At 32.9% G+C, this 13,452-nt stretch overlaps 1 protein-coding gene across 1 annotated transcript; it reads left to right on the top strand.

Moving 5' to 3' along the window:
• The first annotated feature begins 242 nt into the window (after positions 1 to 242).
• On the top strand, positions 243 to 4,266 carry LOC124443207 (WD repeat-containing protein 3-like). The gene is made up of 7 exons (XM_046993743.1): positions 243 to 323; positions 1,810 to 1,860; positions 2,788 to 2,831; positions 3,048 to 3,126; positions 3,224 to 3,273; positions 3,460 to 3,553; positions 4,096 to 4,266. The coding sequence occupies exons 1-7, from the start codon at positions 243 to 245 to the stop codon at positions 4,264 to 4,266; spliced, it is 570 nt and encodes a 189-aa protein (XP_046849699.1).
• The last annotated feature ends 9,186 nt before the right edge of the window (positions 4,267 to 13,452 follow it).

Below are 13,452 nucleotides of genomic sequence, written 5' to 3'. Positions count from 1 at the left end.
ACAGATATATCGAAAACTGTGGTACACCAAAGACATGTGAAGAACATGCATATCTGAGGTCAAATGTTTAAACTTACATTGAGACTGGGTACTTGGGTATATTATGGTAAGAATATAGATACTTGGAAGATAGTACAGTATGATTAGGGATACTTGGAGGGTATTACAATTAATATAATATACGCCTGGAATTACTATGTTGATGTTGTTCTCTTATCTTTTCATTAGGCTGAAAGAATCACATGGAGGCCATTGAATTGTATAGGAAAAGGAACAGAAAAGAACTTGAACATAAAGCGAGTCAAGTGACAAAAGACAAAACGGTAGGTTTGTTGTTTCTGCTCTGCACATCTACAAATGTTTATGTTATACGTATAGACAATCTTAAATCTTAAATGAAATGTTTGTTATTTCTTGCTCACATCTACAAAATATTTGTAATTGCTACGTATGGACAATCTTAAATCTTAAATAGAAGGTTTATTATTTCTTGCTCTGCACATCTACAAAATGTTTCTGTTATACGTATAGACAAATCTTAAATCTTAAATGAAATGTTTGTTATTTCTTGCTCGCACATCTACAAAATGTTTATGTTATACGTAGACAATACCGTCTTAAATGAAAGGTTTGTTATTTCTTGCTCTGCACATCTACAAAATGTTTATGTTATACATTATGAACAATCTTAAATCTTAAAATAAAATGTTTATTGTTTCTTGCCCTGCGCATCTACAAAATGTTTTGTTGTACGTATAATAGACAATCTTAAATCAAATGAAGGTTTGTTATTTCTTGCTCTGCATCTACAAAATGTTATGTTATACGTATAGACAATCTTAAATCTTAAATGAAAGGTTTGTTGTTCTTGCTCTGCACATCTACAAAATGTTTATGTTATACGTATAGACAATCTTAAATCTTAAATAAAATGTTTGTTGTTTCTTGCTCTGCACATTTACAAAATGTTTATGTTGTACGTATGGACAATCTTAAATCTTAAATGAAAGGTTTGTTATTTCTTGCTCTGCACATCAACAAAATGTTTCTGTTATACATTATATAGACAATCTTATATCTTAAATGAAAGGTTTGTTATTGTTGCTCTGCACATCAACAAAATGTTTATGTTATATAATAGACAATCTTAAATCTTAAATGAAAGGTTTGTTATTCTTGCTCTGCATCTACAAAATGTTTATGTTATACGTACAGACAATCGCCAAATCTTAAAGAACAATTTTAAATAACTGACCGGCAACATCACAAAACTTTCTTTGACTAAACACCTAATTGGGATCACGCCCTGCATCGTTATTTAACTCTACCCATGAAACCACCAATATATTTTCTTAATCTCTAATTAGGGCAACGCCCTACATAGTTATTAAAGCCTACCTGTGAAACAAGCTCAGTATTTTCTACTCTCTAATTAGGGCAATGCCTACCTGTTATTAAACCCTACCTGTGAAACCACCACCAATATTTTCTTATTCTCTAATTGAGACCGCCCTGCATCGTTATTTTACCCTACCATGAAACCACCAATAATATTTATTGCTCTCTAATTGGGCAACGCCTTACACTGGTATTAAACTCTACCAATAAAAACCATTATTTTTCATACTGTCTAATTGGGACCACGCTGCATTGACCTAACCATGAGACTACCACCATTATTTCCACACTCTCTAATTGGAACCACGCCCTTCACCCTTCACTATTGTCTGATTTATACAGAAATCCCAGTTTCGTTTTTACACAGAAGTTCTGTTTGTTCTCACATACACGTTTCTTTCCTTTGAGCAGCTTCCAAAGCGCGTCGTTCATCCGATTCTTTCTGCCTTTGGTAATGTCAGTGTGAAGTTTACTATATCTTCAATGTTTCCATTTAAGAACAACATGAAACCACGTGATACAAGATGAAAGCCACGTGCATGTTGAACATGATTAATGTAAAAATATTAATGTAATGGTAAAGATTGCAAGATTTTTATACGTACGTATTTAGATAAAGGAAAAAATGGATGAGATGGCACACATTTTATAATGACATATATTTGTAAATGTAGATCGTACAGGTTGGTATAGTCCTGAGAAGGACTGTTTTTGTTGTTGACTGACGTTTCGTCAACCCTAGCGGTAGCCATCTTCAGAGTCGAATGTGGAGTAAACGTCAGGTTAACGTATTGTTATCTGGTTCTTACGTAACAATCTGAACAGCCTGTTGTGTGTTTACTTTATTACGATCATTTGGACGACAGAGCGAACAACGCTTGCTGACTACATACGTTTTGCAAAACAACGTCAGACGCATACGCACAACAACAATGGTTCAACTACCGCTGCAAAGTTTTGGTCTTGTTCCGGCAGGACTTAGAATTAAGTACTCGTTGAACACACAGAGGCTATTCAGATTGTTACGTAAGAACCAATAACAAGCTAACTAACGACGTTTACTCTTCATTGACTTTCTGAAGATGACTACCACTAATTAATCAGTCAATCATTTATCAGTCCTTCTCCAGGATGTCCAACCGACGATCTACATTTACAAACATCAAAAATACTCAGGTTCAAACCATTTACTTTATTTATAATAACTCTAGAAAAAATGAGAGTTGAATGTAAAATACACAGGATTTGTAATAATGAAATAAAATATCTTGACCTCGAAGATGGAGGCCATAAATATTGTTGTTCTACGATTGAATGTCTGTCTATGTCAACCTGCTTTTCCCGGACCATATACTTACGACGTTTTTAAAAAATTTTTTCTTCTCACAGCCTGTGCAGTATGTACTTCTAGTGGTGAAAAAAGTAAAGTCAAGGTAAGGTTGAAGTATTATAAAGAGCAGCAAATTATCCCGTGAAGAATCGTTGTTTGTACTAGAAGTTAATTTAGAGCATTTTAAAAGTAAAGTATGGCAAAGTGTCTCGTTGGAGTTACTAAAGGAATTAAATATTAAGTGTTATTAGAATAAAGTAGAGAGGTATCTTATGAAGCAAGTGTTTTTCTACAAAACATTTAAATTATTTAATTTCAGCGAACTTGAAGAATCATTGCTTGTGTTACCGTTTGACTATGTTATTGATGTACTGAAACTTCTTCTTGAGTGGATTAAGGTAAAGTTAAATGTATTTTGACTCCTGTGTCCTTACTTCACATGGTACAGGTTTCGTTTTCAAGTTTTGCTCATCCCAGATGTACGTGATTGTTTAGAATGGTTGGGAAACAGAGTTAAGTTGTCGATGTCTGTTCTTTCTGCTGCGGTAAGATTAAGACGTAATTTTGTTTTTGGTTTCGATCGATATTTTTTTCAATACGTCTGTCTTTAAATCATTCCCTAAGAATTTCATCACGTTCCATCAGTATTTCTTAGTATATGATACTATTGGTGAGATACCTAGGTACAATGCTGGATACTTTTTAATTTTTTTCATATTTTGGTACGATAGAATACATCACAACAAGATCATATCCACTCCTGAACTCCTGCCAGTAATAGACTCTATCAGATCACATTGTCGTAGCCGAGTTCGCGAAATGAAGGTAGGAAGTTGTACGTTTATGAAACCGCAAGTATCGCCAAATTTCTCCCGTAATTTTACCATGCGCTGCACGACCGTTAATTTATTCGTGGTAAATTTTGTCGACACTTTAATGACTGTAAACTAAACATGAAAAAGTCGTCAATTCTGATTGGTTAAAAGCAATTAAGGCTTTCTTTCACAATACAGTGCCAATGTTAATACAGAGTTTAACTTTGTATTAAAAAGGTTCATAGAATATTGTTTTGTGTATTAACAACAGAAAAAGTATGTATTTAGAAAAAAATTTTCAAGAGTATGAAGATTTCATTTTTCTCTAGTTCTTTAAATTTTGCTAAATTAATCGTCATGAGTTTTTGAATTTTTTTCTTCAAACTTCCACAGATGACTTTTTAAATCATTTGAACTAAACAAATGACTTTTCAAAACATTTGAACTAAACAAATGACTTTATAAATTATATGAACTGAACAAATTTTCTTGAATATTTACATCGACGCCAATAAAACTATTGCACACTTGTAATGATTGCTTTATCTTTAGGATACTGTTGGATTCAATTTTGCGGGACTACAGTTTATTCAGAGACAGCTTGAGAATCGTGACGTTACATTCTTTGGTGAAACACGCAAAGAGACTGGGACAAATACGAAAAAAGAAGAAGACGATTGTGAGGAAATTTCGATAAAGGTTGTTTTGCTGTTGATACTCTGACAACTAAAACGATTGTCTTCGAAAGTACTTAATGGCTGAGCTTGATTGCCGTCTATAGCAATCCTCGAAGATCCCTTACCCAAACTGTACCCCTAGAGGGACACGTAAAATCCCCATGTGTCCTTTAAATTACAAGCTACGTGATCAGAAGTTTTTAAGTTTTGCTTGATTCAGCAGTTATTGATACTGGATCAGGCTTAAAAGCTATAGAAAGGAATTTCGTTTTTGGTTTTTTTATAACTAAATATTGGGCTAACCTGATATGGACAATCAAACGAGTCTTTTACTTCTATGACGTTAAAATACACTTTTTGCGTCTCTAATTCTAGCTCCCAGCTACATAAATAATCTTACTGCAAACTGATTTCAGAAAAGTTAAATATAAATGAAAGTGAGATCATCAAATTCAACATCACAACTATCGGTGAATACCTCCATCGAATGAAAATTCAGAATTAAAATAAGTTATTACATTACGTAAATTGCATATTTCCCAGTTATAAAAAAGAAGAGTGTCACAGAAATTAAGGAGTAATTCCAACTATAATCAGGAAGAAATAATGAATCGATTAACAATTATCAAGCAATTCACCCATCTACAATACTTATAAACAAAAAATGTAATTTATGAGTTAGCAAAATAAATATAGAAAAAACTTCATCCTCATATGACAAAGTAGTCTTCTGGTCATTTCAGCATTCAAACAAAAGGGATGTCGAATTGTCATAGTTCATCTAAGATATGGATTTACTCTCATGAAAATGACCCAACAAACACTCCCTCATTTGGAGATTTACATTTCAGACTATATAGATTGCAAACGTACTAATCATATACATTATAAAAGCTCCATACAAGTTTCTTAGCTAACATAAATAACTGTTCCAGTAAATAAATGACTATTGAAAACTTGAAAATACAAATGTTTGTATTGAATATTATCAAGAATATATATAAACTTTTTTAAATACAACTGTTGTGGTTAGGACTTTAGTGTAAATTTTTCGTTAATTCACGGAACCACAAATCCATTTCTTCTTTTCTTCTATCTCGCTGTAAATTTTCTCAAACACGGAAGCTTTTTAGCAACTAGTAATTTAAAGCTGCATTGTCAATTTCTATAGATGGTTTATTACCAAATGAAGATTGTCGTACATTATTCCAGTATTAACATATCAGGACTTTTGTTTGAAATTGTATTGCTCGTTGAAAAAATGTTTTGCTTTTTCGTACTCTCCCATATCACTGTAAACCAAATCCAGATTGTTGTAAGTTGTCGCAATATTAACATGGTCAGGTCCAAATGCTTTTGTTTCAATTTCCATTGCTCGTTCATAACAATCTTTTGCTTTTTCGTACTCTCCCATATCACTGTAAACCAAACCCAGATTGTTGTACGTTGTCGCGATATTAACATGGTCAGGTCCAAATGCTTTCGTTTGAATTTCCATCGCTTGTATGCAAAATGTTTGGCTTTTCGTACTCTCCTATTTTACCGTAAACAAAACCAGATTGTTGTAAGTTGTCGCAATATTCACATGGTCAGGTCCAAATGCTTTCGTTTGAATTTCCATCGCTTTATGCAAAATGTTTGGCTTTTCGTACTCTCCTATTTTACCGTAAACAAAACCCAGATTGTTGTTAGTTGTCGCAATATTCACATGGTCAGGTCCAAATGCTTTCGTTTGAATTTCCATCGCTTGTATGCAAAAATGTTTGGCTTTTTCGTACTCTCCTATTTTACCGTAAACAAAACCCAGATTGTTGTAAGTTGTCGCAATATTAACATGGTCAGGTTCAAATGCTTTTGTTTTAATTTCCATCGCTCGTTCGTAAAAATTTTTTGCTTTCTCGTACTCTCCCATATTTTTGTAAACCAAACCCATATTGCAGTACGTTGTTGCAATATTAACATGGTCAGGTCCAAATGCTTTCGTTTCAATTTCCATTGCTTGTTCGTAAAAATCTTTTGCTTTTTCGTACTCTCCCATATGATCGTAAAACGAACCCAGATGGCAGTACGTTGTTGCAATATTAACATGGTCAGGTCCAAATGCTATTGTTTCAATTTCCATCGCTCGTTCGTAAAAATCTTTTTCTTTCTCGTACTCACCCACAATTTTGTAAATAAACCCAGACTGCAGTACATTGTCGCAATATTAACATGGTCAGGTCCAAATGCTTTCGTTTCAATTTCCATTGCTCGTTCGTAAAAATCTTTTGCTTTTTCGTACTCTCCCATATCATCGTAAAACGAACCCAGATGGCAGTACGTTGTTGCAATATTAACATGGTCAGGTCCAAATGCTTTCGTTTCAATTTCCATTGCTCTTTCGTAAAAATCTTTTGCTTTTTCGTACTCTCCCATAATTTTGTAAACCAAACCCAGATTGCAGTACATTGTCGCAATATTAACATGGTCAGGTCAAATGCTTTTTGTTTCAATTTCCATTGCTCGTTCGTAAAATCTTTTGCTTTTCGTACTCTCCCATATTTTTGTAAACCAAACCCAGATTGCTGAACGTTGTCGCAATATTAACATGGTCAGGTCCAAACGCTTTTCTTTTAATTTCCATTGCTCGTTCGTAAAAATCATTTGCCTTTTTGTACTCTCCCATGTCACCGTAAACCAAACCCAGATTGTTGTACGTTGTCGCGTTATTAACATGGTCAGGTCCAAATGCTTTTGTTTTAATTTCCATTGCTCGTTCGTAAAAATCTTTTGCTTTTTCGTACTCTCCCATATCACCGTAAACCAAACCCAGATTGTTGTACGTTGTCGCGTTATTAACATGGTCAGGTCCAAATAATTTTGTTTGAATTTTCATCGCTTGTTCATAAGAATCTTTTGCTTTTTTGTATTCTCCATTCTTCCAGAGCAACTTACCCAGATCGTTGTACGAATATGAAACATCTACATGATTGACACCTAACGCTCTAGTTTGAATTGTTATTATGTCCTCAAGTACATTGGTGGCCTCTTCATAGTTGCAAAATTTTTCTAATACATTTACAAAGTAATTGGCAATTTTCAAATTTTTTTCATCAAGTTTTTGTTCTCTATAGAAAAAAAATAACGATTTCTCGTTTATCAACTTATTTTGAAAGTGCTTAAATGACGAATTGTTTAAGAATTTAATAAGATGCGGAATTATTTTGATTTGATCTTCTCTATCTTCAAAGTGATAAAGTGCCCAAGCGACTTGACACGCAAGAAGAGACATCTTAGTCGAATTATTTTCTTTTTGTTTACTGCAAGAGGTCTGCCAAGATTGATAATTTATGATGGCTTCATGTACAACGCGATGCAGGCGGATGTCGTTGTTTTCCGTTTGAAGAATTAACGAACAATGCTTTAATTGAAGGCATATATCTTCTGCTGACTTATGTGGATCAAGGCTTTTAATAAATTGTACGATAATATCTTGTGGTAACGGATCGAAAGATATTATCGAGAAAAGACTAAAAATTTTTTCCATTAATATGGATTTTTGAGCACTTTTTTGTACTGCCAACTCAACAGTTTTTAATAAAGTTGTTTTACCTCCAGAATATGCTTTATTGATCTTTTGAAATGTGGCATCCATGCTCTGTCGCTCTCCTTCATTCAACTTATTGAAATATTGCTCCCACGTGAATTCCAGATTTGCACTTTTTACACTACCTACGTAGTAAGCAGCACTTGCCAGGACCAATGGTTGACGATCTAATTTTTCTGACAAATTTATTAAAAACTCTTCATCATGATTATGAACATCGGTATAGACAGATAGAAGCTGACGACATTCTTTATCATTCATACCATGACTGATTGAAATGTGTTTGTTTAGATTGTCATCTGGTGGTATAGCATCTGTATTTTGAACAGTTACTATAATTTGTCCATTTTTCCAATTATGATCACCAACTTGAGGTAATAATTGATAAATTTTATCAAGTTCAACCACGTTATCTACAACAATCCACCATATTTTCCAAGATTTCAGTTTTTGTGTCAGCAGGAAATGAAAGTGTTTGATTCTGTCTTCGCTGCTTTTTACCTTTTTTAAAATATTTTCAATAAAATGTTCATGGATATTCAAACGTTGACAAAGTTCATTATAAGTTTTTAAGAGAGAGTCAGCATCTTTTCCTTCGAGTGTCATCACAAATGTAGTTTTATTTTCCGAGTCAACAGAGTTATACATTTTGTCGCAAATTTGTCTGGCTAATTGAGATTTACCACTGCCAGGATTACCAGAAATATAGTAATATGTCAGTTCATTGTTGTTAGTACTGCGCAAGTTATTGAGATCTGCTGTAATTTGATTAAGTAATTTTGTACGTTTAACAATGCCATGATTTGGTTTGCAAGGAAGCACTTGAAAAGAATTAAATTTGTTTCGTTGTCTTTTTATTTTATTAATTTCATTGAATGAAAATCCTAGATCTTGAAACGAATTTTCAATATCAAAAACCATTTTGTCAAATTCGGTATCAGATACTTTACCACTACAATAATGGATAAACTTGTTTCTAACAATACGAAGTACATCAACTGCAGATCTAACTTTTGGGTTAACTTTTGTTCCAATTGAGTTGGAATACAGTATTGCTGCAAATAGTGTTGTACAATCCCACTTACTGGTATCACCATCTCTAAAATTTAACAGAATATGTTTGCCAAGAGGTGGCTTTTTTGTTTTTTCAATATTGAACAACTTCTGGCCACTAACTTTTGTATTTTCCCATGCTCCAAGGGATCCTTCGTAATGAGTGTTCCACTGTTCGATAAATAAATCAACAAGTTTCTTTTCAACAACATCTGTAAGTAATTTCTGCATGTAGTAGTTATTCCTTTCTTCTTTTGACTCCATCTATGGATCATAAAATGATCATAGGATGAGCACTAATTATTTATAAATACAATTTATGGACAACTGAAATAGTTGAAGATTGAGTTGGTAAATTTACAATTGTACATGAAATTGGTTAACTAAGGTGGCAAGGGAAACACAGAAAAGTATTTCTGTGGCAGTTGAGCAAGCTGTTGAAAACCTTTCTAAAACATAATTTTAAGTGTAGCCAAGAGCAATGCAAGCAGTTGTTGTATAGGTGTGTTTGCAAAGCAATCTGAGCTCTACCATTTAAATCAATTAATCAATTTAAAGGAATTTGCAGATCAATCAAATTCATGTTAGAGGAAAAGTTAAAACATTTTTCTAATTTGCCTGTTTCGCATCATTGAATGCACTATGATTTTATAAAAAAAACAAAAGTGTTTGCGCTGGCTTATGTCAAGTTTGGAGAAGTTGTGAATTCTCCCAAAGGTCTCCACAGTGCAAAGAATAAATGTGTAAAAATCTTTTATAAGTTAACTATCTACATGCCATGCAGGTCATTTTATTACTTCACCGATAATATCATTAATAAATGTACTTTGAGTAATTCAACATAATAAGACACACGACCAGTTCATTGCTATGAAATATGTGTAAAGTAAGAATTACGTAATGTTAAAGAAAACATGACCAGTTTATCCACAACAATATCAATACACGAACATCAACTGAGTTGCATCATCCTAATCATTCCTGAATGCGTTTCTACAAAGACTTTTTATGTAAAGCTGACACAGACTGGGTATAGTCGGTATAAAATAATTACGAATATTTGTTGCAATTAATCATTCCATATAGTTATTTAAAGCAAAACTTTATTGATAATTCGGTTGCACTACACAATATAAGAGTTTAAAAATTTTGGTTAAATTAAAAAAAACAATGTAATAATAGTATTTTACATTGATTTATATTTAGCTGTGACAAAGGTCCTTTAAATCTGGTTTGTTTTCCGTTAGCGATGCAGAATATGCATCTTAACATGAGATTTGAATGAGACGTGACAAATGAATAAAAAAGTTTCATTCTTCACCTTCCATACAGAAAAACAGTAGGGATCAGAACATTTACAACTGTGTGACGAGTGACCTGTCACTATTTGACTAAACATGTTATTAATTGTATAGTTTTGCTATATTATTATAATTTGAGATAAACTATTGAAATAAATCGGAAAATATCAGAAGTTTACATTACTAAATCGTTACAAACGCAAATTTATTGAAAAATCCCATTAGAATCAACAAATGTTATCCATATAAAACATATACGTAACGCGGAAATGACTTTATTACAAATTTTTCTTGACATAAAATCAACATACCTTCACAAATTGAGAGGATTAAAAAAGATGCAACCAACTAAACTATGTCTCTGCTTTTGCTTGATAATAAAGAAATTGGAACGTTTAACAAAGGTTTAATTTTAATCACCTGCTGATTTTATTTTAAAATATTGAGTTCTGTTCATAGCAGCGAAGCGATAAAAGTAGCAATGCAAATTTTATGGCTAGATAGCTGACTTTGCGACACTATAAGCATGTAATAAAACTTGGTATCAAACCATTTTGCTCGATGGCTATAAAATGATATAAAAAATAAACTAGCTTACAGACAATGACCATTAAGATGACGCTAACTGGATCACTACCTTTGAAGCCAAAATTTGCGAGACCCTGGACACGCGTGTAATGTTAGGGTAAATAAGATAACGTTCCATTGAGAGATTTTGAGCTTATTTGTCATGCCTTTAAAGAGATATTTCGTGATTTTACTATGATAAATTCTTTATCAATCAAAATAAAAAAAAATGCTGAAAAAAGAGCTCAAAACAAGATTTAATATTAAAGTTAAGTTAAAATTATTGGATTTAGGAATATAGGATTGTTGAATTAGTTTGTGGTTAGAAGCGGAGTTTATGCAGGTTATAGGAATTTTGTTATGCGGTAAAACAACTAAATTGTTATAATCAAGAATAAGTTTGTAGGAATTTAAAACCAAGTTGTGAAGCATGAATTACAGTTATTACTTTGTATTGTAAAGATATCTGATCTAAGGAATAGGATAGTGAGGCTTAATTAGGAGTTAAGAGAAGTTATTCATGGTGATGGTCATAATGATCGACTGCTGGTGTTATTCTAAGTTGTGGTGTTAGTCCTAGTCCTTTTATTTGTCTTAATACAAGTTTATGTTCTAAGGTTGTAGTGGTAGTGTTGCTGTAATTAGAGTTACTCTTGGTTTAGTGTTTGTTTTAGTGATAGTGATAGTGTTGGTATGGTGATAGTTTTGGTCTTTGTGTTAAAGTAAGTTCTGGTCTTTGTTTTAGACTTAGTGCATGTGTTCTAGTTTATTTTATGTTTGTTTTGACAAAAATGAAGGGAGGGGCGGAGAATAGTGGCGGATCCATACTACATCAAAAAAAATAACTCCAGCTCATTTTACGTAAATTTACATTTCTAAACACCTTAGAGGCTAATCCATTGGTAAAATTATATTCTTTAGAAATTAAAAACCAATAGTGCTTTTCTAAATATAATTTGCATTTATAATTGAGGAGCTATAATTTATATTGACCTACACTGTATCTACCACCAGTCGGGTACATTGATGTACTGTATTTTTAACAAAATTTATGCATGGGAGTGGAGGGAAGTATGAACAGATCATTATGAAATTGGTAGAAACACCAGTGTAGCTCTGTTGCGTTTATCAAGTATAAAACTATAAATACTGTATTTGTAGTTAGTCTTAGTATAGTTTGATAATGGTCAAGGATCGTCGTTTTGTTGTAGATAAAAAACTATTTTAGGCATTTGTTTTAAAAATTTTGGACGACAATATCAAAACAGATGAACTTGGTTTAGCAGAAATGAAATGGAGATCAAAATCAAATAATTTACAAAGAAGCTATAGAAATCAAGCTATAAAATTGGATGAAAGAGAAAATGAGAATTGTTGATTTAAAAGTTTATGTAAACAAACAAGGGGGAGATGGGAAGAGACAGAGGAAATTTATAAAAAATAAAACTTTTCTGCAAATATTAACACTGCATGAGTATAAAATGATTAAATTAATGTATAAAAAATCTTTTCGTGCTCTAAATACTCCGAGTTTTTGTTCCTGACGAAGTTTTAGAATTATTAATTGAAAATGAAAAGGATTTTTTCTTTATGCTTATCACGCCAATAAAGAGATAAAGAAAGAAAATATTGAACTTACCAGGGAAAGTTTGAACGCTTAGTCTCTCTTCGTTTGAGTGGTTTCTACAAGAATGAATTTAATCGAGTAAAAATATTATAACAGAAAAGTTTAAAAAAACGCCCATTAATTATTTGGTTGACAAGAATTTCAGGAAATTATTTTGGCATGTTAGTAACCTGTCCTGATATTTTGCCTCGTATGTTGGTATTTGAGTGTTTAGATTTTCCTGACGATATCAATTTCGAAGATATAGTTAAATTCATTGAAATGATATCTCAAATTTTGCAAGTTTACGATGATTGTTTATCAGTGTATCACAAGTCTCTCAATGATTGGTGGAAACCAGATGTCACAGTCTATACTAAACTGACATCAGTTATTTTGGCGTGCTTGTGATAGTAAGTTTCAACGATAAATATTTTTAAAGATGAAAATGAACTCTGCTATGACTAAATATGCTTTGAAGAACGGACTTTATCATATTAATGAATGTGATGAAAACATCGACTTTAGTTGGGCTGTAGATGTTAAAAACGTGCATGCTACGTTAAAAAAGGTACCTGGTTTATCTGCACTCAAGGCTTTGCAAAACCAGTGGAACAAAATATTCAAGAAAAGAGACACTTTGTGGTGTAACCATGGATGGTTTGCTCGTGATACGCGAGAAACAGTAAATGAGAGAGTTAAATTAGAAAGATATAAACCAATTAAAATTGTATAAAACATGTTTAAGGTTGTCTTAAGTTTTAAGTGCAAGAAAAAGGCACAAGAAGTTATTGAAACATTGCTTGGTTTATTTTATGAACGTTGGTTTATTTTGTAAACAAAAAGATAAAATTCGTAGCGAAAATTCCCGTTTTCGGTCCATGCTTCCCGATACCTTCTTAAGCGTAAGGCACTAGAACACCGCATGTTAACGTTTCGGTAAGAGATTTCGGCTCCTCCACGCTATCCTACTTGGGGATGCCAATACGTAGCAAGCTTCCGCCCATCAGACCTCGAGATCACCTGCGATAGGCTTTGCTCGGGGATGTGCAGGGAGAGTGCGGTCGCGACCGAAGTCTGGGCTCCTAAGCCACTGCATACTATATCGCACCAGCTTCA

The sequence above is a fragment of the Xenia sp. Carnegie-2017 genome, unplaced genomic scaffold (genome assembly GCF_021976095.1).
Source record: "Xenia sp. Carnegie-2017 unplaced genomic scaffold, XeniaSp_v1 HiC_scaffold_20, whole genome shotgun sequence".
In the NCBI taxonomy this organism is placed as follows: Eukaryota; Metazoa; Cnidaria; class Anthozoa; order Malacalcyonacea; family Xeniidae; genus Xenia; species Xenia sp. Carnegie-2017.
Note: the sequence above shows the minus strand (reverse complement) of the source record. Positions and strands in the feature narration are given on the sequence as shown.

What these genes read in the sequence shown, in the direction of transcription:
- LOC124443207 (XM_046993743.1), top strand. Translation starts at nt 243, where the DNA reads ATGGAGGCCATTGAATTGTATAGGAAAAGGAACAGAAAAGAACTTGAA. An exon ending in TGTCTGTTCTTTCTGCTGCG is followed by an intron (nt 3,274 to 3,459) that starts GTAAGATTAAGA and finishes TTGGTACGATAG; the next exon opens with AATACATCACAACAAGATCA. An exon ending in GCCGAGTTCGCGAAATGAAG is followed by an intron (nt 3,554 to 4,095) that starts GTAGGAAGTTGT and finishes CTTTATCTTTAG; the next exon opens with GATACTGTTGGATTCAATTT.